General features: G+C 39.0%; 2 protein-coding genes and 1 long non-coding RNA gene across 4 annotated transcripts in view; 1 reads left to right on the top strand and 2 right to left on the bottom strand.

Moving 5' to 3' along the window:
* The window catches only part of VGLL4 (vestigial like family member 4), a 138,863-nt gene that overhangs the window by 11,599 nt on the left and 99,794 nt on the right, over positions 1 to 27,470 (bottom strand). The window contains 3 exon segments of the mRNA XM_065553118.1: positions 56 to 278; positions 24,144 to 24,187; positions 24,189 to 24,334. Of these exon segments, the coding sequence (XP_065409190.1) occupies positions 56 to 278; positions 24,144 to 24,187; positions 24,189 to 24,334 (413 nt within the window).
* LOC135972861 (uncharacterized) lies at positions 278 to 24,387 on the top strand. The gene is made up of 2 exons (XR_010589437.1): positions 278 to 4,434; positions 7,858 to 24,387. It is a non-coding gene; the product is annotated as an uncharacterized LOC135972861 (long non-coding RNA).
* TAMM41 (TAM41 mitochondrial translocator assembly and maintenance homolog) overlaps positions 24,144 to 27,470 on the bottom strand; it is a 166,539-nt gene continuing 163,212 nt past the window's right edge. For both annotated transcript variants that reach the window (XR_010589435.1, XR_010589433.1), the window contains one exon: positions 24,144 to 24,334. The gene's annotated coding sequence lies outside the window, so the exon portion shown is untranslated. The remainder of the gene's footprint in view (positions 24,335 to 27,470) is intronic.

Raw genomic sequence — 27,470 nt, 5'->3', positions numbered from 1 at the left:
CAGCAAGGTTTCCTACAACAACCCAGAGAGTCTTATCAATCTAGAAGACAAGTACCTGCTGCCGTTCCACAGACGTCAGCGCAGGCGTGATGCTGACTGTTCGCGTTGCATCCATGCTGGTTTTGGTCAGTGCTAGAGGTTGATCCATGGTCAAGCTTGGGATTGAGGCATACATGTGATTGGCATGAAGGCTCATTGTTGGGGCAGCAGCCCGTTCTATTGGACTGCGACTCCTGTCTCTGTGCTCCTTTCGATAATCCCCATTGGCAGTCTTGTTTCTAGCAGTTTAAAAAGGAAACGGCAGTCAATTATTTTGTTACCACCATTTCATAAAACCACAACACAACTCTGGGGAAGTGCCCTGCACTCCTATGCAGCTAAAATGACATTTGCAAGACAGAGGCCTTTTCAAAAACACGCAGAGACGTGTGCTGCTCATTTCTTCGCGATAAGGTATAAAATAGATCAACCCATCCCCTGTCCATCCCTCCATCTCCTGTAAAACACACACTTTTATTAAAGAGTGATTTATGTTTTCAAGCTCTGTCAGGAGATAGTGTCACATTTTCCCCTAGATTTCCTGATACTTATTTAATGCTTTAAGAATTGAGCCATATTCTGGCTACAGATCATACTTTAAGACCAGAAACCTCCCAATTTAGAATCCTATAAAGTCTACTATATATTCCTCTCCCCTTCCTCCCCCCCATAGCAATAGCTTTCCCTAAGCAATGCTGAAGTGTATAGAAGTATATGTATTAATCTAAGGCAGTGGTTCCCAAACTTGTTCCGCCGCTTGTGCAGGGAAAGCCCCTGGTGGACCGGGCTGGTTTGTGTTCGCTGTTCCAGGCCAATGGGAGCTGCTGGAAGTGGTGGCCAGTATGTCCCTCGGCCCGCGCCACTTCCAGCAGCTCCCATTGGCCAGGAGCAGTGAACCGCCGCGGCAGGTATACAAACCGGCCCAGCCCGGCCCGCCAGGGGCTTTCCCTGCACAAGCCGCGGAACAAGTTTGGAAACCACTGATCTAAGGTTATGTCTACATTTATGGTGGTGTGTAGAGCACAAGCATTATGTTTGTAGCTACATGCAGCAGTGAAAGGCTCCAGCAACTCCCCTGAAGCAGCTTCTCTGCAGCAAGGAAAGGCTCTGGCAGGATGGAACTGCCGGAGCCTTTCCCCTCTGCCTTTCTCTGCAGTGGGGAAATGCTCCTGCAGTGGGACACTATACTGCTAAAAACAATAGCAGACACTGGTTGAGTGTGTAGAGAGCCATGTACGGTACATATATCCTGGGGATTCAGGCATGTAGGGCACTTTACTCGCCTAAGCAGTGCCTCACCATCCACACTGCAATCTATACCTGTGCTAGCTGGGGTATGCAGTGTCAGTACTCTATATGCTGCCATTAGGGCGACCTAATGAACATCAGAAGTAACTCCACTGAAGGCAGTCGGATTGTTGAAACATGGAACATTTAAAGAGCAGAATCCATTGTTTATTTCTGTCTCAAATGGTTGTATTTTCTTTCACCAGGTTTCTTTAATTAGCAAGAGCAATTCCCATAGAAGATTAATTACAACCAACTGGTGAATCGTCTCCTCAACAGATTCACTCACATAAATTAAGACTTCAACATTTATTGCACTTTAAAAATAAATTATTTTGTATATTCTTTTGCTTAATAGATGTATATTTGCTATTCATCGGGGGAAGTTGCTAAACAGACAAACCATTCAAAAGGAAACTAATATGAGAGAGAGAATTGCACTTTCAACTTGATGAATTACGACATGCATTAGGACATAATCACACATCCACATAAGCATTTGTTTGATTGGCGTTCTGGAAAAATCAGTATTTTAAAGGTTAAAAACTTCATCAAAAGCCCCATACTTTGGTTCTGGCACATCAAGTTCATACCAGGGATGAAAGACAGAGTTAGAAGAGAAAAGTGGCTTTATGAAAAGGCAGGAGAAAAACTTAGAGCAAGAGCAGACTTTATGGAACAAGGCTGCCAAATTTTCAACATGGATACTTATTAAATAAATCCATTTAAAAGCTTTGTCTTACCCCATCATAACAAAATAATACACAAGAGAGACTTTGCAGAAATGCTAGTCTGACTGGAGGGTTGGGCCTGCGAGGGGTGGGGAAGGAGAGAAAACAGCTTTTTCCATAATGGTGAGATTATGCCAAAATCAAGATGTCAGCAATACTATTCAATACTGAAACAACTGACCAGTACAAGAAGCTACTTCACCTTCTAGAGGTCTGGTACTGTTAGAGCTAGCAGGAAATGGGAAGCTAATAACTGAGAAATTGAAAGTTAAAATCCCACATAACTGCAAACAGATGCAAATAAGGAATACTGAGACCCGCTAACAGCAATTTAGCCATCCTTCTTACACAAAATCTAATAGAAATAAAAATGCAAAGTTTATGTGAGTGTAACATAATTTAGTTATCTTTACTTAATTTACCCCCTACCTGTTTTATATAGGTTTTTTATATTTTAGTTTGTATAGCGGTATTTAATAATTCTGCTTTGATGCCTACTTCTCCATATCATTCAGAATCAAAACTACACTTAGATTTACATTATTGTTCTAAACCATGGCTACCTTTTGTTCACGTGTGCCAGTAAAAGATGGCTGATTACTCCACTGGATGAATATTTAACATATAACATTTAAAATATAGGAGGGACCAGGAGGTGGGGAAGAGAGTGAGAAGAGTAATCAGCCACCTCTTAATGGACTGTAGCATCCGTTCTGTGTTAAGAGATGAAAGATTTTTTTTTCCTTCTCAACTTTCTGTATTTATACTGACCTAGGGTGACCAGATGTCCCATTTTTATAGGGATAGTCCTGTTTATTGGGACTTTTCTTATATAGGCGCCTATTACCCCTCCTCCACCCCATCCTGTTTTTTACAGTTGCTATCTGGTCACCCTAATACTGACCTAACTGTGATTGATGATGATGCTAGATATTGGCTCTAGGGCCTAGTTTTGTTGAAAAAGGCTGTTGTACTTTTTCCATGAAAGAATGGGATTCCTGGTGAGAATATGATTAGCGACTTCACCACCAATTCTCTTCATTGCATTCAGACACAGTGGAAAGGAACAACCGGTTATTGCTGCCCTTATAACCAGACGTTTAAGAGATCTCACTATAGAAAGCAGTACACAACACACTGGGAAATGTATTCTTACAGGTTTGTGCTTGTGTGCTTTGCTCTATGGCTTTGCCAGCCTAGTAACATTTCAGTACACAAGACACAGTCTGCAATATCAGCATTCTAAAGAAAGAAGTTTCGGATTGCATTATACTGAGCTAATGACTGGTGTGAGTAGACTGGATGGGAAGCACAATAGTTTCTATATTTAAAGTACAGTAAACTGCTCTTAAAATACAGCCCTGAAAATGACCACTGAGTGCACAACACGAACAAGCTACAATCTTTCCTTCCGTCTGAAAAGTGTAAACACTGAACCTTATAGAAAGTCTCCATTTAGTGAGGGTTTTTGTTAAAAAAAAAAAAAAAAAAAAAAAAAAAAAAAAAAATCAGCGTAATGAGTTAAACCTGGACAACAGCAATGAAACGGCCTGGTCAATAAATCATTAAATTAAATGACATTACATTCTTAAGAACAAATTAAGTCTATATACAAATTATTAAGTAAACTCTAATTGCCTTGCTCACATAAAATAGTCCCTTTGAACCAGTGAAATTAAGCCAGTGGAATTACTTATGTGATCAATATAAACTGAATTTGGCCCTACATTATTTTCAAATTTAAGGACAATATCTAGTGATAGATGCCAACAGAGAGGGATAATTTTTCCTGCTGCAGCATAATACCATCCACAGCTGCAAACCAGAAAGGCTACACTTGGGTGTATGGTCACAACTAAAGCCTATATGGTTTAGTACAGTTTAAAGTATTAGCATTGCTTGGTACAAAACCAAATTCTTCCTGCTGATAAATTCAGATTTTCAATGGCTGAAGAGAATACAATATTATATCCCTCAGATTTTATTGGTCTGTGTAATGAAGACACATCAATTCTCAAAGGCAAAAGTCTCTTCACCACAAAGAGCTGTTTCTGCTGTGAAAATGGAACTGTAGGTTCACAATTTTGCCCAATGTTTGGGATTTCGATGCCAGAATATTGCATTTGCTGATCAAAATGGCAAAGCTTGATCAGTTATAGGAAACTCAAAAATGTCAGATTTTTCCATACATTTACATGTGACTCAAATAGCATACATATTTCTATTCATTTTATATAAAGCTTAAATGCAAACAAACACATGTAATGTATATAATTTCCTGTCTGTATGTTTCTATAGAACTTTATATCCGTTTATATAGGATTCCAACAGAAAAACTGAGCCAGAGGTGGTGGGCCATAGGCTGCAGACTTGGAGGGTAAGTATGTAGTGGAAAATACCACTCCAAGTGAGGAAAGGTAGCAAAACCAAGGTGGCATTATCCCTCCCTATGATGAGGCTTGGGGGAGAAATAGGAAAGGTGGGGATGGAATTGGGAGCATCCATTATATGTGGATAACATCCCTACACAATTTCCATAGGAAATTCCTGTGGGAGTTAAATTCTGCTCCTTTAAGCGTCTGCACCTGCTCCACTCCTTCTACCCCTTTTGGGCAGAGAGGTAATGCACAGCCATAAATGGTGAGAAATTGGTAGATAGCATGGCTCCAGAATGAGCCTTGCTGTCAAGCAGGATTTATGGGGGATGGGGAACTACGAGGAGCAAGAAACAGCAGCACAGAGACTGGGCCTGAAAACATTGGGCTATCCAGACAGAGAGGAAAGCCATGCCTCATGCCCCTCTGTGTACCCACAACCCTTTCTCACACTGTGAGGATGATCCCCTCTGGGCAGGGGATGTTTTGGCCCATTGTATTTAAAAATCCTGTTCTTAAGTAATTCACATGAAAATCTATCCAGCACTGACAACAATGAGAAATGTTTGGTACTTCTAGTTTTACAGAGGAAATTCACCATTTTTGTTCGAGCCGAGCACAGATCTTTACAGTACCACCCAGACGCTAGGGTATACTTCCATTTCAGTACTCCCAGGATTAAAATTAATACTAAATTCTTCACTTCACTTCTCTTCTCAACTCCTTTTCCCATGGGTTCAGAGGTGACCATGATTCTTTGCTGCTCCTTCTAGTCCATGGTATGTGTTCATAGGTCTTGGAGTTCCAGTCTATTCTCCTCAGACTTCTCTTGATAAAGTCTTTCCATCATATCCTTGGTCCTTCATGTCCATTCTTGCTGTCTTCTTCCGCCCGCTTTGTTGGTCACTCTTCTCCCATCCTTATCGCACGTCCAGCTCACCTCAAACGTGTGCTCACCAGCCTATCACTGAGTCCCAATTTCATCTCTCCCACCACCCAATTTCTTTTATGTTCACTATTTACTCTCTGCTTGTCTGCTATTCTCCTTGATATGTTATTTTCTACTACCTGAATCTTCTTTTCTTCCATCTCCTTAAGACCAACTGTTTCCAAACCATAGAGTAAGCAGGGACAAACACACACAGCATACACTTTTCTTTTCAGTTTGTTACTTAATTGCAAGTCCAACAGTACTTTTGCCACCTTTTTCATTGCCACCCATGCTCAATTTCAGTTCTCCAGATCGCTCTACAATGGCACTAAGAATACTTCCCAAGCGAACAAATTCATTCTTCTGATTCAGCTTCTTTTCTGAAACTTCAATCAACAGGTCTTCTACCACCTTCCCTACTTGCATAACTTCGGTTTTTGTGTATGTCTGCCTTTAAACCATGATCTTTAAAAACACAGATGCCCATTTTGATATCATATTTAGCAATTCCTCTTTTCAGCCATCAAGGCCAGATTGTCAGCGTACATTTGTTTTCTTTGCATCTCCACAGGCTCGGTTTTCCTACAAATTAACGCCATAACTAAAATGAAGAGAAGCTGACTGAGCACACTGCCTTGTCACAATGCCGCTGTACCTCAAAACCCTCGGAAATTCCATGTATTGGTACCTACCCCCGTAGCTCTCGAACCTTGATACAGTTCCTCAATCATCTCTACTTGTAGTCCCCCCTCCCATCCATCTCAATTCTCTAAACACCAGCTCCCATGGAACCAAGTCAAATGCTTTTGCAAGATCAATTAATGTTACATAGCAGTTATGCCCTCCATTTATCATTCTATCAAACTTATGTCTCATGGCAAATATTAGTACTCCTTCACTTCCTAAAGCCATGTTGTTCCTCTCCTATATTCTCCTCCTCCTTGAACCTCAACCTTGGCCTTCAAAACTCTCTCAAGGATTTTCAGAGGCTGACTTATCAAGGTGATGCCCCGATAGGCGTTTGAATCATTTGCACCACCCTTTCCCTTCTAAAGAAGCACAATCAATCCCATTCTCCAGTCAACTGGTATCCTAGCTTGATCCCAGCAAACACACAGTAATCTGTGAAACTGCTTTATTTCAATATCTCCAACTGCTTGATCTTATTAACAGTTATCTTGTCTTTGGCAGCTGCCTTACCATTCTTCATCTTATTCAGTGCTTCTATCTCCTCTACAGAGATCAATACCCCCAAAATTGTCACTAGTGCTTGCACTCACAACTCTCTTGTTTAACAGTCTTTGGAAATATTTTTTCTTTTTAGGTTTAGTCACTACACAATTCCCATTCTTCACACAAAGATTTCTTCAGATCTTGATTAACACTAAGTTTTAGCAACTTTAAATTAAACCTATGGCCAAAAAAAAAAACCCACACAAAAAACTATCTAACCATATAGATCTCTTAGATTCCACTGGTATGATGACTGTTCATATACTTGATCTGAATACAAGATTAGCTTTAGTGATATTAGTACAGGGAATGCATCAAACTCCTTCACATTACTATTATCTAATTTTAAATATACATATTTTGAAAAAATTGCATTGACAATATATTTGTGCAACTTAAAACACTTCCAGTTATGAGACTAAAAAGAAAACGGGCTTGATAGTCTCATTACTGGTAACTCCAAGTTGTTTCAAAATTTGGAAACTTAAATTTCACTTTATTTGTAAAGTTTAGTAGCACAGGCAGAAGCATCTTATACAGGAAATAGCTTTTTTGTTGTTGCTTACAAGCAATGTTTACATGAATAGTATGAAAATTATTCTAGTAACTTGCATGAAAACAGTATTCAATGAATATTGTATTTATTTCTTTTGATTATTTTTTTTACTCCCATTTAAATTATGTTTTGGAAAACTGCTCTATTCTTGTTTAGATATTTTATGCTCTGGCCAAAGGGGCCATCAGAATTGCTTCCATATCTGAAGATAATTGTTTTTCACCAAAATGAAGTAGTTCTGTATATCCAAGCTTCTTAAACTAGTAAGGAGATGCATCTTCAGAGGTCAAACATTAAGCCAGAAAAATATTAGAGGTAATTGCTGGCTACCTTTGAAAGCTAAAGATTTGTAATACAGAGTCTCTATGAATGACACTATTTAATTGACCAAGCACAGAATCCCTCACTGTCTCCAAGCCTCTCCACCCCTTCCAAAATCATTATGGGCCAAATCCTCAGCTGGTATCAGTGTAGCCATCACTGACTACAATGGAGCAACTCTGATTTACCCAAGCTGAGGATCTTGCCCTGCTATGTGTAAATTTCAGTGACAGAATGGGTTGTTACATCATTAAGAGAGAGCACCCTCACCCTGAAACCTATCTGCTTTCCGGTATAATTTTACTAAAATTATACATTGCTCAAATCTTCAGTCCTTTTTCCCAGTGCTTAAAAACAGACATTGTTTTCCATGTTTCTCCCCAGTGAATCATAACCAAGGCTCCAGTGCTTACCAAGCATCATGTGCTTAGATGGATGTCATACCAAAACCACACACATCCTGACTGTTAGATGAAAGTCTGCTTCAATTTGGTTCTAAATAATGTTTGCTAATTGAAAGCAATGTTTCAGTCCTGTGCGTTAAGCAGTTCAAAGGTAGTTACCCCACATTGTTCTCAACGATTTTTGAGTTGTATAACCTTTAAACGCTGCTGCTGTGTGTACTGGCACAGAACTGTGGTAATTCACACCCATCCTAGAGGAAAAGACTAACTCTGCCAACTGTTTAAGGAAAAGGGAAAAGAGAGGCCCAGTGAAGGGGACAGCTTTGCTTACACTGACTTCCAGCATGCAGTTTCTTAAGGAATGGATGCCAAAATGTTACTGTATCTCCAACTGGAGAAATCACAAATGTCCCAGAATCCCTTTGGCAGAAAACGTTTTTACTTGAAATGGTTGTACTATAAAAGTATATGGCACATGTAGAAAGAACAAGTTTCCACTTACACACAGCTTTTTAATTTACTTTCCAAGATGTTTTTCCATCTACACGCACTATGCATTCTATGGCTAAAAGTAAACCAATGTCTATACCTTGACACAAGACTCAAACATTATATTAATGTTTTGACAGGAAGTTTCAACATCTTTCTTTGATAGTCAAATTGCTAACATACAGGGATTGCCATTAAAGAGTCAGTATTTACTACCAATTACAACAGTCACATGACATTACCACTGTTAGAAAAGAGAAACTATTGTAATTGTGTAGTAATGCTGCACAAATGTTAACATTTCAATGGTTACCGCTGCACACAAAATCTTTTGAGGGTTGAAAGAACCCAATTGCTTTTGTTAAACATTATTTAAGGAATTCTGAGCAACTGGTAGAAAATATCTTTCCACAGTATTATTAATACAGCTTGTATTCCCCCCACCCTCTGCAAAATATACCTATTTACATACTTCACCTAAAACATAGCAGGTGAGGAAAGGAGCACCTCAATGCCATTTCACTAATGAATAAAACTGGGGGGGGGGGAAGTGTAACATTGCTCCTCGCTAATTAAGAGCCTTTAATTAAAAGAAAAATGAAATAGGTTGGCATTTAAAGTGCAACTTAATTATCAGAAATACCACTACAATCAGCTAATATAAACAAACAAATATTCTTTGTGCCTGAATATAAAAATACAGCCAGGTCTACTTTGAATCGCTAGTGCCCATACACATTCCTGTTTTCCCTATCATGCTGCAAAGATTTTTTTCCCCCTTAATTCTAAATATCTTTATTCTTCCCTGTTATTTCATTTCACAGCTTAGTAGTCAACCCTAAAATGCAGGCAATTTACAGCAGTCTATGAATTTGTGGTTTTTTTTAAAGGATCACTACCCCACAGAATCTGAACATCAGATTGGTTTTTGGAGAAGGGTATAGATTGTCTCATTTTATTTTGTTAGCGAACCGTGTAATTTTTGTTGTACATTCTTCCCTTGGGGAAAATCTGCAAATCCTGTTCTATACTGCCCAACGCAGCCAACCCGAAACTAACTACTGATCTTCCACAACCGTTTTCTTGTAGCACCACTGTGGCAGTTGTGCCTCTTGCCACATTTTCTGAGAGTGAGTTTATGCTGGTGTACTCTTCCAGAAGTGCAGTTTGTGGCTCAAATGGATACTAAGATGGACTTTAACTGTAGCCAGCAAATTTTCCATTTCTTCTCCAATTCAAAACCGTTTATAAGGAAAGAGACAGGTGGCTCATTTTCATTTGTAGCTGGAAACACCACTCAATAAAAGGCACCTAGGATTTTTAGGGGCTGGCTAGAAGTTTGTCCAGCAGTCAATAATTAAATGTTACTTTTCCAGACTAGAACTTTGATTATCTTAGACTGCCAATCAGATTTTTCCTATCTTGAATCTCAAATTCACTTTGGAGATTTGACCATTACATTAGTGAACTGAGCCAAAAACAAAATATGGAATACAAAAAAGATGAGGTAAGGATTAATGAAAGTTTGTTGAAGACGGATGTGTCCTTTTTACTGTATCAGAATTTTATGGTTTCTACCCTCTATTACTTGTACTTAACACTTTTTCCTGTGTTGTTGCCATTGGATGTCATTTTAGTGAACAGTGCATCTCTATGTAAATATGGAGTGTGAAAATACTGAGAAGTGAATGTGTTTTCTGTCATGCATTTTCATATTACTTAGACATCCTGTAATGCAGTGGCTATTTCAGGTTATTCTTATCTATTCATTGAAACAAACAGCTCATTAGCTGTTTGAAATTATGATGTCCGATTGGATACTTAGATGCAAACCTAATCTCCTTTGGGAATAATTTCACAGGAAAAACAGGAGAGATTACCATGAGTTGTAAAAAAACAGAGATTTTCAAATGGTGGCAATCACCATAAGAAAACACTTTCAGGAGGAATGAGGAGCTACCTATTTGTGATGAGTTACTATTAATAAAGAAAGTATGTAAGAAATGCAGAATGCACAGAAGCTGAAATACAAATCTAAGGTACAATAAATCAAGAGAGACAATCCTGGATCCCAACTCCAAACAAGAAATATTGTTTCTTTTGGGCCTGATCCCCTTCAGTAAATGCTGATAGATTGACAAAGGTTTTAAATGGATGCTTTGCTACATGTACTAACATTCCCATATACAGTAAGTAAAGCACTATGTCTCACTAGTTGATTACATTATTTTGCTTTCTGTTGATTCTTGTAGAGCGTGGCTAGAGATTCTCTAGGACATACACATATCCACACACCATAACATTACAGTATTACGCCAAAATTAATTTGGAAAGAGCTTCAGAAATGATGAGCGCTACCAGGTTTGCTGAAGTAACTGCAATTAAAAAGTCTATCTTGACAGAGAGTCTATCTTGAAAGGAAGCTCCCAGTCTACTCATTCAAAAGGTAACAGAAGAGTTTGCAAGAGGATTTAGTTTTAGGCCTTGGATAGAATTTGATGTTGTAGGGGTGTCCTGCCCTCTTTCCACTATAAAAAGGGGACCAAAAAGCAGCTATGGTTTGAATCTTGATCACTTCCTTAACCATGAATGGTACCATCGCATGGCATTTCAGTATCATCACATCAATGAGGAAAAGTGTCTGAATAGAATAGGTCATTGTGACAGTTGCAGATGGCTTCCTGAAATGTAGCACCTCTCCAGTAGAGTACCCATCCCCATAAACCTGTTACTTAGACTGCATCCAGATGGAAGTCAACAGTTGGCCATGACTTTCATCTCTCTGAGCCAGGAGAATTAATCTTAAGCCTTGAAGAATCTTCTGCTAATTTCTGGCCAACCACAATGAAGAGAAACACTTCCTGGTCATCTATCCTGAGACATTACACAAGTAGTTTCCTTATCCTAATTTGCTGTGAAATGGTCTGTAATTGAGGGCCCATTTCTGGAAAAAAGCTAAAATTTGGTCTGGTTCTGCGTCCTCTCCACTGCTTTAAGCTATTGTTCGAAGGATGGCAGCACCTGCAGTTTGCCCCGAGTGTGTGCAGTAAACTAGAAAAATGTACAAAGCAAGATTTTCTGCAATGTGGAAAGTCCAAAAAACAGAGGGCAGAAGGGCTGAACATTTCAAAAGCATCAGAGGTAAATAAAACAAACATCTGAAGAGAAAGGAAGCTATATACTCTGTCTTTACAAAAGACACATCAACTGCATTCATGTTTGAATACTACAGAAGCGCTATTTTTAAAAGGTAGTTAATATTACATATATTGAAACAGAATTCTTCTGTTCAAAATCAATATAAGCACTGGAGGCAGTAGCATAGACATGAAGTTACTGGAGCGGACCGAGAGCCAAGAGAACATGGTTCCATTTTGAGCTCAGAAACAAACGATACAACAATCACCATTAATATCCAGTTGCCATAGACTTCTGAACAGATGCTGTTGGAGGCACCCAACAATTAGTGCCCTGCCTGAGACAACACAAGTTTAGAGGCAGGGCACCAGCTGCCAGGATGGTTGTGCTCAAGTGATGGCTTCCTGAGCACACGCCAGACTAGTGCATGTATGAAGGTGCTCAACAGAATGTCCTCCCAATAGGCAAGTCACTTACTCGCTCTGTGCCTCAGTTTCTTCATATATAAAATTATACCAGCCTCTTAGGTATGTAGTGAGGTTTAATTCATTAATATCTATAAAGTGCTTTGGATGGCTTGGCAAGAATGACCAAAGAAGGGCAAAGTATTATAAAGAAGGATGGGGATGAAGTTTTGCCTGAAATTTCTAGTTATCACATGAATTGTAGGGCTGGAAGGGACCTCGAGAGTTCATCTACTCCAGTCCCCTGCACTCATGGCAGGACTAAGTATTATCTAGACCATCCCTGACAGGTGTTTGTCTAACTCTACAAGGGAAGAAAATCTGAATGTGCAAGTGGCACGCAGGAAGAGTAACGAGAGGCAGAACAGCAGTTAGAAGCTCTGAGGGGTACTGGATTGTTCCCCAGTAACAGCTGTAAAATGATTCATCTGTACACAAATGCAATGCTTCACAAATACCTTCAGCAGGTATTTCCTCTTGCATGCTACCAGTCATGAACTGGATTATGGGCAGTCTTTCATAATTCAGCCATGTTAAAATCCTTTTGAAGTCTTACTCTTGGCTCATGCAACAGACATTTTACCCCAAGTCACTGGAAATTACTGTAAAACACCTTATGATCACACAGAGAAAACTGTTGGCCAATCCAAGGAAGCAAGTTTACATATAAAATACACACAGCAGTGCTGTATCTGACTGCAGTAAAATTAGCTGCATGAGTTTGAGCTCCACATTGCCAAGACAGGAGGTATGTTAATCCGTTCTAGAGGTGCTGGGAACCCTGGTGTGGTAAGCTGCTATTGATGAAGCTGGAGAGTGGAATTCTGTACAATGCTGTTAATGGACACCAAAAACCTGATTATTTCTCTCATTAATATTTTCTTAGGCTATGTCTACAGTAGCACTTTTGTCAGTATAACTTATGTCACTCAGGGGTGTGAAAAAAACCAACCCCATACCAATATAAAAGTTACACTGACAGAAGCGCCGGTGTGGACAGCGCTATTTCGGTGGGAGACACTCTCCCGCTGACATAGCTACCTCCGCTCATTGGAGGACGTTTAATTATATTTATGGGAGAGCTCTCTCCCATCGGCATAGAGCAGCTACATAAGCAATCTTGCATTGGTACAGCTGCGCCGCTGTAAGCTCGCTAGTGTAGACAGCCTTAGTTACACTAGTTTGATCTAAAATTTCTCTAATACATCCATTGTTAACCCTTACACAACCACTTATAAAAATGTAATGCACCGAGATAGTGAGCTTGCTCTAATCAGTTTATGGGCCCACCGCCTTAGCTGACAGAATGCCTTTTAAAGTCTATGGGAGTTTATTCAGTCGTTAAGCAGGTAAAACACTGCGGGACTAAGCCCTTTTTTGTCCCAATCTTTGTGGAAACATATATTATGGAAGGTCAAAAGGTAACAACAAACAGGACTTGGCAAATTTATTAAACAAGAACTTGATCATGAATAGAAAAGCAGGTGTACGAAAACCATGGCCACTAACTGCCTTTGAAGTACTAAATCTGGTAAAACTGTGCACAATTTATTGGCGGTAGATTATAGCGATTCTTATCTCCACCTAAAACTGACAGTTCTTACAACACAGAAAAATAGCTCTGAACTATCCACTTCTTAGCAGGTACAATCTCTATTCACCAGATGTGCGAGTAGCAGTAGTTGGTGTGAACAAGAGATAGCTCAGAAAGTATGCATGCCTTATGGACAGAGATTTAAAAGATAGTCCTAAAAGAACAAGCTATATACTAAAATGTATTTTTAAAAGCAACTGTTTCTGTAGCCTATGAGCTCTCTCTGGCCATCTCATAAAATAAAGAATAAGCTTTTCCTAAAATGTGATGAAATCTGTTCAATATTAAGACCACACATTTATTCCAAAACTAGAAACTGAAAGACTATATGGATCACACTGATACAGAACCAAACATGAGAGTAAAAGATTCTTATTTACCTCATATACTAGGCTAATTGTTAAATGTGACTGCAAGTGAAAACTGAATTACTGAAGGGCTATGGAAACATTCAGTAACACAAAAAGGCTTTGTCTGGATTTTGTAAGACTCTCCACAGCAACGATGTAAGTAAACATTAAAAAAGAAAAAGCAAATTGGTCACCATACTCATACCTGCAGTAGCCACACTGGCAGAGTATTCTGTGTTTAGTGCTCACATGGCATAGTAGCAAAGGATGTCTCAACCCCACAACAAATGTCTTAATAGAGAAACCTCTGAGTTTCATAAGCTTCTTGGTCAGAATAGCAGAACTCCAGCAAAAACAAAAAGTGTTTATTAAGTGATCAATTTATTTTCATTGCTTGGATTTTAGTTTTGAGTAAAATATGATAATCCATATGAATGCTGAAAATGTTTTTGACTGGCAGCCTGTGACAATATGATTCAGGAAATTTCATGCCTTATCACTACTAATAGTAAAACAAACAAGTAATAAGTTGTGCACATACAGCTTACACATTCAGGCTATGGACACAGTTTCATAGACAATGACTCCAAGGGCAGGATTGTGGCAGGAACACATGAATTAACTTTAACTTCACTTGAATATTTGACTCCTCCATTACTAACAGTAACCATACATCTGTGCCACATTAAAGAATACCTGAAGCAATCATTAATGTGTGCTCTGTTTTCTCATTCTGAGACTGTCCCCAGACAGTTTAGGAAAAGTTTTTATCAAGGTACACAGAGTTAATCACACATATCCCATTATTTATCACAGGTATTCTGTACTCAACTCCCAAACCAATGCAAGCAAACACAGCTACTCAATAGCTGTTGAAACGGGCAAGTGTAATCCAATTCCTGAACATTATTCCTGAATAATAAGCAAATTTGGTATGCAGGAATGCAAGTTTCCTATGCATATAATAATGTCTACTGCATTTTAGAAACTATAATTTACATGAGGGAATGAGAGGACCCTAAATTGCAGAATTCACTTACAGCACAGTAGGAAATATAAAGGACGGTTCAATTTCGATCAAGTAGTATGGGAGCTGGTATCTCTCTAAACTATTATGCACTGAGGCAACTACAAAGAACAGAATTCAAGCAAAATTTCCACTGAGAAAAGTGATCAAATAATTGAGGTCAGAACCTTTAGACTTCAATTGTTGCAAAGTCCTTTTATTTCCCTTGTAATTTTCTTTAAGGATAAATATACTAAACTGAAAACATACCCATACCCTTTGGAGGAAATGTTGGCAAACTAATGGCTCAAAAGAAAAGCACAGTGTACTACTAAATCAGCAACCTCTTTAAGATTACAGTCTGTAGACTGTCACATGATAATCGTGAATAGCACTAACATGTCAGGCTTAACCTGAAACTGTTACTTCCAATTAATTAACGAAACAATGGTCTCTGTATACATTAACCCTTATAACACCAGCTGGACTGGTTATCAACAACTGAACGCTGCAATTACTGCCCTGGCCTCTCTGTAAAGCAAACTACGGTGTTAGCAATATGGGTCTGATGTGCAGTTGGGAAGGAAGTCACTTCTGGCCCTCCTGAGCAACTAATTGACTCTCTACCTCTGCAGAGCACTTGCTGCCTCACGGCTTAAATTAAGTACAGCTGAAAATCTGGGGTTGCCATCTGGTTTGAAAAAGCAAGGATCAGGGAATAAAATGAAAGGGTTTTTTGGTACTAACCTCACTTTAATCATTGCCAAAGAGCATGAAGACAGCCCAGCGTCCTCCCACAAGAAAGCCTTGGGCCTCACAAACTTGGCAGCAGTCTCCTGCACAAAAAAGCTGGGCAGGCAGAAGCCTTGTCAGAATAAGAGTCCTCCCAGGAAAGCTGTGGTGCAAGGTACATAGGTCTGCCCACATGTTGAAAATAAAACATTCCCTACACAGTTCTTGGGAAAGTTTAACACATTACTGGAGGATTTATTTACAATGAAGTTCTTGCATAATTATTAAATGCATCAACACAAATGTGCTTCATAGACAAAAGACACACATGTTTTTGTTATTACGAGGCATTAGGTTTGTTTAAACTTGTTTCTACATTTTTTTTTAAAAGGAATACAAAGGATAGGAAGTTCGTTAGTGAAGTTCACTGCAGGAACCCTCCTGGCTTCTGAAGAAACAAAACAGCAGACTTCAAGGCATTATTATTCAGGAAGCTGACTCTCGGGTTTCTAAAGGGTGGCCAGATAAGACATGTAAAAAAATCTCAGCTTTCCTCCCAAAGTTAATGTTCTTAGGAAACGTCAAAAAATAAGACTAGTGATGCTAGAAGTAATAGATTAAATTGCCCTCTGTGTATGTTGATTTTCTCTCTTAATTTCTGAGTATCCAGTTTCAGATTAGGTACTAAAGGGGGCGGGGGGACATTCATTGCTGGAAATGCTTGAAAGTGGTTATCGGAATTGTAAAGATGGATCATAGACTCTTAGAAACAGCCAAAGCAACACTTTTCTTTCACCTTTCAGCACTAAGAAATAATACCATTTGTTGGAAGTCAGCACTTAGTAATTTGGAAGGAATGAGTTAAAGCCAGTTAGCATGTTTTTGTAGCAGATTACAGTATGAGAGGAAAATGAAAGGAGATTGTCCAGTCTAGCATTTTTAGTCTGGGGAGAAAAATTTACTTATTCAACCAGAAGTTAATGTAAGTTTTTATTCCAAATCCTGCCCTTAAAGAGTCATTGTCTATAGCAACCGTGTCCATAACATTCTAATTCTCAAGAGTGCAACCTTCTAGTAAATGGTACATCTGTCAAACAGCAGGAAACATCTGGGAAAATGGTTAAATGAAAATAAGAGAAACAAATACGCAAAACCTTTGTGTTTTCATATGCTTATAATATACATCTAGAGTATGTTTTTGAATGTGTACTGGTTCTTTCCTTGCCTCTTGGTTAGCTATCAGGCTCTGGTATATATTGGTGGCTCTAAAATTCACCACAATGTAGATATGGGATAACTTCTCCAATGCTAGAAGCCAGAAGACCCCGAGTTCTATTCCCAACCTTACCACAGACTTCCCTGTGACCATAAGCAAGTCTATTTTTTGTATTTGCGTTTGCTCATCTGTACCATGGGAATACTACTTCCCTACTTCACCAGGCGGTTGTGGGACAAAGCACTAATGTCTGGACAATGTTTTGTGCTCTTCCCACGGGAGGCACTCCAGGGGTGGAAAGTACCACCAAATAAAAAGCAACCTATGGAGTTGGATAACAAACCCATTCTGTTTATAAGTGAACAGACTCAAACTGACTAATCATTGCCTATAGTATCAGGGAGTAAAGGTTTGTGGTACACAGACAAGGTTTGAAAGGATCAAGTCTCTGGCTCAATCAGGATTTTGAATCATGACAGAAGGTGGACCAAATTCTGGTCCCGATTTAGGAAAGCATCCTGCTCAGGAAGCACTTAAGCCTATGCTTGATTGATTTCCTAAATACAGGTGGACTTAAGCATGTTCTTAAATGCTTTCCTGGGCTTCTGTGAGGTTCCAGTAGTGATTTGATTACTGATCAAACACGTTAGACCACATGCTGGGCCTTTTGCTACTAAGAGTCACAATACCACAGTTAAGGTGGACTTGTTATTTATTCATTAAATGTTAATCTGCATTTCTTGGCAGCAGTTTGGGATGAAGAGTTTTGGGGAGAGATTGAAAGGCCATTAGCAGTCATGAAAAATAAAGCTGGTTAATGGGTTTTCCATGCATTCAACAGAAGTGAGGTGAGAGGAAGCATGTTAGGTTTCAAATTGCCCTGTTCCTCCCATGTAGTCTTTTGAACAAATTGGTGCCTCTTTAAAAGGTTGAACCATTTCTAATCAATAAGACCTATGCTGTAACAGTTCCATTGAGATCCTGGAGAATTTTAGATCTGAGAGGATCCCTTTTAAAATGCTGATTTGGGTTCTAAGTCACTTCAAAAAGCAGCCCCACACTAGGAAGGAAATTCTGGTGACGCTGGATTGCTTTTTTACATTCTGGTTAATCACCCTAAAATAACAATCTAAAAATATTTTTAAACACCAAACAAAACCCCAGAGTTCAAGTTAGGGCTCCCCATGCCTCCCTCGTCCCATTTTAATGCTTTTTAACTCTTTCCCAACTGCCCCTTGGAGCTACAATGCCATCTGCATCAAACAGACAATGGACATGATTCTCTGTGGATCCCCTCAATGCTTCTCTTCTGCAGGGAATAGGAATAGCTAGAGAGCAACATGAGGTACTTCCTTCTTTCAGGTGATCCAGCACTGCCCTGCCCTGTAAAATTCAGAATCTCACTTGAATTCCGTGCTTTGAGCTACTGCCAGGTAACCTGACTGAGCAAATCAGGACATCTACAATCCAGTTTGCTTTGAGAACAGTTGAAAAGGGAGGCAAATATGCAAACCACTGTAAATTTCCCACTGAGGGCTCTACAAAGAAGAGAAAATGCACAGGATTACCAATGGGATCTTGCAAACTGCAGTGCAGGAATCCAAGATAGCTGTATGAACCATGTATGACAATTCTTCAATTCTTCTCCTGCACTCTGAAGTTTCTTGCTTTGGTTTCAAACTTAACATTTTAGAAGGTATTTTTATGTGCAGAATATAAGTGTGAAGACCTGAGCTTGGTCTTATTATGATAAGCCAATTCTTATGTAAGAGATTAATCTTCAAAATTGTGCTGAACAGCTGCAATTTGCTGCAACAGAACTATGACATTTTCATATGCAAGTTCATTTTCACAACAATCCTAATGCTGCACATCTGAATGAATTGTGACTAAGAGGGGGAAACTGTTTAATTTTTATACGTATTTATCATGGTCAAGTCCCAAAATAAAAATATTAAATTTTAAACTGGAGTAATCTACAGGCAAAGAGAAAATAACAGTCTCGTCTCTCCAATATATTTTAAGATGGTAAGACTCGTACAATTTTACCAGTAAAATGAAATCTAGATGACCCTTCCAAAGATACCAATATCATCAATTAACACCTTCATTTTACAACAAAATATCCTGATTTGTCCCTATTGTTTGCTAAGATGGAAAAAAATTTTACAGTCACTACACTGCAATGATTTTACCCACTGTATAATGCCAGCCACAACCATCCTCATGCTGCAAATACAAAGAACTATGCACATGAGAGTTCCTAGTAAAAGGCAGAGAAGTAAAAAACTGACCAGTGTCACTTTTTTCAACCTCTTTAGCTCTTGGTGCCCTGGGCATTTGCTCATTTGATTTGTTAGCTGGCAAAAAAGAAAAAAAAAATTGCCATGAAAAGAAATTGCTATCAGACTTCCCAGCTCTCTGCAAGGACTCTTAAGGCAGAAATGATGCCTGCTGGGAAAAGGCTGATGTCAGCTCTTAAGAGCTCCCTGCAAGGATAAGGAGGCCTTTGTTTTCAGCTGAACTGTGAAAATGAGAAAATGCCTCCAGCCTGACAAACAAGAAATCCACACAACACAGGTCAGGCCTGAGACCTTAACTTAAAGGTACAACACCTCATTAGTGTTATACTTGCATCACAACAGCCAGATACATTTAAAATTAAGCAGAAGGAACCATAACAATAAACCAATTTTCCCTTAAAAATATAATATAAAGAAGGTTATACTTCCCCTGCCACTCCATGGTAAGGTACATAAATCAATTTCCTAATTACTCTCTATCAAATCACAGGGATTTAGTATAAGAAAACAGTGGCACTTTCCACTTTTAGGTTTAAAATGATGTGGCTCTTTACATTTTATTAGAAAACGAAGCACCTTTCAATCCAGCAAAGATTTTAATACCCATAATATGTTAGAAAATGCTTTTAGGAGTAACATGATAGAGAGAGATTTAAAGAGTAGAAAGTGTGAAAAATAAACAAAAAAGATTCCAAGCTTGTCATATTTCATAGAAAAAGCTGCAAGATACTGGTGGAAGGGAATTGTTTTTTTCCCTTTCACCCCTACTAGTTAATTTTAGCCAAACAAGCATAACAAAAAGTTTGGAGCTGTCGCATATGGAGAAGTTAATAGGTATGATTTATTCCAGATCATAAAGCAAGTGGCAGGATAATGGTCCTAATACATCCAATACAATGCAAAGCTGAAAAGAAGGACAGACATTTCATTCTGGAATATCACGTACTGAATTTTAAATACTCAACTGGAAGGCTGTGATGCTGTTGCAAAAAAAGCAAACATGATTCTGGGATGTATTAACCGGTGTGTTGTGAGCAAGACATGAGAAGTCATTCTTCCGCTCTACTCTGCTCTGGTTAGGCCTCAGCTGGAGTATTGTGTCCGGTTCTGGGCACTGCATTTCAAGAAAGATGTGGAGAAATTGGAGAGGGTCCAGCGAAGAGCAACAAGAATGATTAAAGGTCTTGAGAACATGACCTATGAAGGAAGGCTGAAAGAATTGGGTTTGTTTCGTTTGGAAAAGAGACGACAGAGGGGACATTATAGCAGTTTTCAGGTATCTAAAAGGGTGTCATAAGGAGGAGGGAGAAAACTTGTTCACCTTAGCCTCTAAGGATAGAACAAGAAGCAATGGGCTTAAACTGCAGCAAGGGAGGATTAGGTTGGACATTAGGAAAAAGTTCCTAACTGTCAGGGTGGTTAAACACTGGAATAAATTGCCTAGGAAGGTTGTGGAATCTCCATCTCTGGAGATATTTAAGAGTAGGTTAGATAAATGTCTATCAGGGATGGTCTAGACAGTATTTGGTCCTGCCATGCGGGCAGGGGACTGGACTCGATGACCTCTCGAGATCCCTTCCAGTCCTAGAATCTATGAATCTATAAGGTCCCAGCCGTGTTTCACTTCCCATGCAGCAGAAAATCAGTTCCTCTGAAAACTACAACCTTTGTTAAATTAAATCTTTGTTGGGGGAAAGGGATTCCATTACAAATTTTATAGAACACAGTAGAGTTGCCAGGCCGTTTTGACTCATTCCCTCTATCCCAGATGTTGAAATAAATATACCTGTACATACCATTCAATAATCAAAAACCTACCAACGGGTATTATTTAGTGCAAATGGGGTGTTACACGTGAGTAGGGAGAACATATCTCCAGAGTCCAGACCCATTCCAAAACAAATTGCTGCCATCCTCGAGTTTTTGTCAAACTACTTCACAGTCCCCAAGTGTTCAGATGGATACGTTCCATCTGATGTCGAGTGATGGGGGATGCACCAGCACTCCTACTTAGGGCTAAAGTTAAATTACTAACAAAAGTTCTACCCTTCATAACATATATGGTACTGCTGCAGGTCTAATCTGGTTCAGTCACATTCACTGCCACGGTATGCTCCCATGGCAAGGATGAATATATGCCTACTTCATGATTTCAGCAAGCAAACGACACAGACACACACACACAAGATTGGACGAGGGTTACAAAAATGGACTGCCCATCTAAAGTACTTTAGAAATACACTGTGGTTGAAATGTCTGCAGTTGATGCAGGGGAGTGTAATCTGCACCCCCCCTTGAACCATCTCTGGCAGCTGTGCCCAATGGGATTCTTCCTTGTGGTGGGTGGCAGTGTGTGTATCAGCCATCCTCATGGGGTTCTGCCATAGGAGGGTAGCTTTATATTTACAGCATGGGCTCTACACACAGGATACCTTGGGGATGTGTTGAATTAATGCATCAGGTGCCCTAGCCAGGCCTTCTCCCAGGACTGAGCTGCACACACTTAGACTAGCCATTTCAAGGAACCTGCAGCCCAGGTTCCACTGGCAGAAGCCTGGGAGTACATCAGACCAATTGTCTGTGGTTTAAATATGGGTTTGACACCAACTAGGTGCAGTGGAACAGTCTTCTATTTTGTGGCACAGAAAATATATATCACTTTCCCTAATTCCAAAACCTACATCTTTTTCTTTTAAATTAGTTCCAATAGGCCTGAGCAAAACTGAAATTTTATAATCCTCTTCTCTATCTTCTTGTCTATGTTTAAGACAATTAATCTTGCCATCTAGTCTTCAAAAGGACAGAGTTTCCATATAACATGATATTGGCAGCAACAGCAGCTAAACATGAATTATTTGTTTTTCTAAATGAAATGCTGCCAAATTATCTTTTCCAGACCCTCCAAGCCAGTAAACTGTTACTGCCAATAATGCTCAGTACAACACTTCTTTCCCCTAATATACTATGATGTCTTAGTGATAAAGTAACAAAAACAAGCTTTACTGCAGATGCTTAATTTTTTTAAAGTCAAAACTTTGTCTAAGCCTTTTACAAAGTATTATATAATGCATTTATATTGCTAACTCAAGATCAAACATAACCAGAGACAAAGAAAGAGTGGAAATCTGGAAATCATTAGAGAAATGTAACTTTTTTGTTTATAGTGCAAAATTCAGGGAGTGTTTGTTAATTTTTTTTTTATTAGAGACATCTGAAATGTCTAAGTTTTGTGACATTTGGTTCAAATAATTGAATATTATCTGCTAGAAATATTTTAGATTGAAAGAGGGTACGGTGTTTGCGGTGATGGATTTTTTTCCTCTCTGAACTAGAGGGTCTTGTTAAAATATATTATTTGATTCAAGCCATGGGACTATAGGGCAGACCTTATTATTATAATACCTTATTATTGTAGGGTGAGACATATCTTTCCTACACTAAGCCACTGAAAGAATCAGGCTGCTGGACAAAAGTGCTATGCAGAAAAACAAGACTAAGTACAGTCGCCTTTACGATCCATCTAAACCATGGGACTGCATGAAGGAACTAACTTTACCTTCTGGTTTCCAGAGCTTTAGCTTTGAAGCCAATTTAGGCTGCACGTGAATGTGTCAGTTCAAACTCACCTTTTTTATGGCCTGCACTGTATAAAGTGGCACAATATACATAACTGCTAGTTTTTTATTATATTTCCACCATGTCAGTTTCGAAAATTTTCCACTAAATAACATCATAATTCAGGTTTCAGAGTGGTAGCCGTGTTAGTCTGTATCAGCAAAAAGAACGAGTACTTGTGGCACCTTAGAGACTAACAAATTTGTTAGTCTCTAAGGTGCCACAAGTACTCCTCGTTCTTTTATCATAATTCAAAAATGTCAAACATTCTCCATATATGTTTTGTATTTCCACAGAAACAAAGTACATGGTTTTTTCCAAGGCTAGCATTCTCATTTGTAAGGAAGGGCTGTAAATAGTTAAGTTTAAAAAAAAAAAAAGGGAGAAAAAAAGCCATGCTGCAAATGAGAAGTCTTTCTCTGCTTGTGTGCATTCACTGTTTTGCATTACTTCGGTGCTGGATTCCTGATTTGTAACAAATTCCAAGACTGCAGACTGCAGGCCCAGCCTCTGACTAACACTATGGTGATTTATTTGAGGATAAATACCTCTGTCCTGGTCTTGTGACTGAACACAACAGTCCAAAGCCGAGTGGAATGTGAGGAATGCAGAGGGCCATTTCAGCTGAGGCAGCAGGGAACAGTATGCAGTTATCAAGCTACCTCTGACTGTTGAAGTACTCTGATCACTTCCTCCAGTCAAGAATGAAAGGAATTCTCACGCCAACCAGAACATCATTCCCAAGAACAATAAGAACACAGCACGAATGGCACCTGGATGATTCCCTCTCTCACACACACACACCACCTCCATATATTACCTGTATGGAAAATTTCACCTCCTAATAAAATGCACTCTCAGGGTCTGAATATGATCATATAAATAACTTCTAACAACAACTGCAGCCTGTCCAGTTGTCACGGTGGAATCTACTGAGCAGCTGGGCTCAGAGTCCTCCTGGCCTTAGAAAAATGTGAAGCACTTTTACCTTTTTTTCTCCCCAGGGTAGAAAGCTTAAGGGTATGGGATGTGAAGGGAACAGGTTAAAAAGAACAGGGTATTATTTTAAAAAAGCTATACCTTGATATAAATATTATGATGTACACAGTCAACATAATTCCTACTACCTGAGGCTATAAAAACAGTTTTTAAAGTGCCACATAATCCTCTTGATTGTCATACAGACCTTCTTCCCTTGATGTAAAGAACAAAGAAAGAGTCTGGCCCTAAATTCAAGGTATACTATAATTTTCAACATGCAAATTAAAAAAAAAAAAAAAAAACGTAATTAAAGGAACAGCAGTGGTATTAGATTCTGTTTGGCTAGGAAATAAAGGCACTGAAAGAGAAAAAACTTACAGGTGCGGGTTGAACATTCGACTCATTTTAGAGACATGTTCATTTTTCACAGTCTAGCTCATCATCCCCTTGGTCCATGCTGAACTTTCTCTTGTTGGGGCTGATGGGAGGAGGGCCTGTTCGATGGTTGGTTAGAGCAGAGGATACTGGAAGAGACTGCATTCTGGGCTCACCTCTTAGAGCTGCTTCACCTACAGGAAGAACAAAAGGTAAAATGAACACAGGGAAAAAAGCAATCCCCTTTTTAAAACAACTCTTAAGGGTAAGTTTTTAACTCAGTAATGGGGCACATGCCACACAGCATGTTCAGGACACACTGAAAGAGTGGTTAGAAGCCAAGTATCACTCAGAAGACATGTCTTTCAACCAAGAAACTGTTTAGAATCCAGTTTAAAAATAAAAATGCTGGAATAAAGTAACAGTTGAAAAAATGCACTACAGAAAGGATAATTTACTCACCTTGGGTAAGCCTAAAGGCTGAGCCACTTCAGTCTTAAAAAGAACTTTTATTCAGAAGCATTTCTTTTAATAGGATAGGCCAACTCAACACTGAACTTACATTACCTTACAATGCAAAGCATGACTGACTTTTTGTGTGTGTGCTATATAGGCTTTGTTCCTTCCCTATGCCAGCGTCTTTAAATTCTGGGACTACGGTTCACATGTGTGCCAAATACTCATGATATAAATTATTTATTGAATACACTTCAAATTTATATTATATAAAATGTTGCCTGAATCAAGCCTGTCAAATATATTAATCTAATTACTCTTGGTGAACATTAAGGGAAAAATTCTGCTCTTGCTGACACTGGTGTAAATTTGGCCCTTTAAAGTCATTTTGGTGCAATGAACAAAAGAGCATGCCTGCATGGCACATGGATCATAACACTTCAATCCTAAACAAGTTAATTTTCAACTAGATAAGCTAGCAGTAAACCCAGGGGATACACCTCATCACAGCATCTGAGATTTAGCAGAAAATCTCATTTGCAGCATACAGGGGTTGTATATACAAATTCAAGAAATGATACATTTATATAGCATATCCATTTGCTGTAATTAAGCATGCCTTACAAATTGGGCTGCAAACTTCTTCCCTTTACAATTAAATGCCAGTGTTCACCAATGTTTACAGCCTCCATTGATACATCCATCTCTACTGCAATAGGTCAGATCTAAACCTCATATGGACTTTTAGATTAAGAAAATCACTTTTGGGGGCTTTCGGGGGAATCTGAAGGTAATCTGGACTATCAACTTTACCTTCCCTGGTAATGCTTCTGAAACAAACACTTTTGTTAAAGTTTAAAATTGGTGTTTTTCCTTCAGTGTCTGATGCATTTTAGTTTCCACATGGTCACAATTTTGGGAAATAAAATTAGGATAAACTCAAATCCATCTATAGCAATGCGGTACCTAAGAAAGATATCTTTGTCTGCCACTACACATTTTGATATCACCACTATTGAACAGATGATTTATAGAAAGTAGCCCTAATTCACACGGGTGACAAGTACTATTTTGTTGGAAAAAGAACGAGTGACAAGAAAACCTCCTGAAAGTTTACCAATAAAAATAAACATTTTGCCAATTGAGTCAGTAAGATATAAACTAGCAAATATACTGTGACCTATATTACACCACAAGTCATGATTTCTATTAAAGACCCTGGCACTGAAGCTAGATGGGAATTTTCCATCTTGAAACTAAATAGTAGAAAGTATGTTCTACAGCAGACATTCTGAAACTGGACATGCAGACCATGTGCTGTATTAAAACAGCCAATTGTTAGCTGCAAATCCCCTACCCCAGCAGAAAAAGCCTTTACAAAAAGGAGGTTTTGCCATTAAGAACTTAACCTTCTGATCAATAAATTCTATACTACATTTTTCAACCTTTAACGTTACCAGTAAGGAGCTCCACATATATCATGGTCACATTCTGACAGAAGCCTGTGGCTATATCAACAGCACTAAATCATATCATAATCAGCTACTCCCTACCTAGCTTATCTCCCTCATTTCTATCTTTGAAGTGTAAGTTGACACCCACTTCAAAAGATGAAATCTTGATATTCTGAAGAGTCTGATACTTCCCTTCCCCCCAATCCTTCCTCCCTCCACCATGTCCAAGGTCACTTTTGAAGTCTCAGAGTGGATGTGAAAGGCAAAAATCTACCAGTACTGTCCATTCGCCAAACTAGAAACTGTTTCGGTTTTCAGGGAGTTTGACACAGTATCACATCAAAGAGACACAAAGTAACATTTCCTAAATTGGCTGTATCTTTTGTTATTTTGCCAAATATCAGGATTCCCCCCCCCCCCCCCCGCCAAAATAGTGTCTGTAGTGGCAACAGCACTTGTTTGAATTACTAACTCAATTAATAAAACACATTCAGTTAGAAAGTTCATAATAGTGAAATGTTATCTTCTGCACTTGGTGTAATAAAAGCCTTTTTAAAGGAACTCAGTAAAGCGTAAAGGGTCTTCACTAGCTCTTAATAAAACCCATCAAGCTCTACAAAGATTCCAGTGATCAATTTCTCTCAGCCTCTTAGATGTACTTAGCAAAAAATATTGGGATCATTATTCTAAGAGCAACTAAAGTCACCAGCTAGTTCTGAGTGTTCTAGTGATTTCATCCATGGCATGGCAATGCCACTTAGCAAAACTAAATCAGATGAATGTCATGACCACTACAACTTTATGAAAACATTGTTACTGAGGCCCTGGGTATCAGAAAAGTGCTGAGGACTTTCTTACTGAATTGGATGGCCATCAGCATCTTGCTGGAGGTGCTCAGTACTTCACAGGACTGAAACCCTATAGGGAGATAGGGCTGGCAGAAAGAACCCAAAAGAAAAGGCAGTGTGTGTGTGGGGGGGGGGGGGGGGGGGGGGGGGGGAGAGAGGTGAGATCCATGATGAACACTAATGGCCTCACCATCAATTGCAGGGATAAACTGTTTTATAAACATAACCCCCTGCTGCATGCATTATGCTGTATTTATCCCACACTGCAAACTCAGCCTCTCATGTGGCCTTCAAGACTGATTAGGCCTATAACTGGTTTACATTAAAAATTTTGAAATAAAAAAAGATTTGTTTTCAACTTTTTCCTCTTTACAGCACTTTAATTTAAATCAGAGAGAGAGAAACCACAACTCAGTCTACCAAACAAAATGCTGTTTTACTGACTGGATTTGTCTGTCTCTGTCTGACCACACTCTATGGTAACCAGACTGACATCATCCTACTGGCAAGACAACACTCTGATAAAACTGTATTCCATAAAATTCCACAAGCCTATACCCAATCTTCAAAAT

Source organism: Chrysemys picta, chromosome 7 (genome assembly GCF_011386835.1).
Source record: "Chrysemys picta bellii isolate R12L10 chromosome 7, ASM1138683v2, whole genome shotgun sequence".
Lineage (NCBI taxonomy): Eukaryota > Metazoa > Chordata > Testudines > Emydidae > Chrysemys > Chrysemys picta.
The sequence above is the reverse complement of the archived record's forward strand: the minus strand, read 5'-3'. Positions and strand labels throughout refer to the sequence as shown.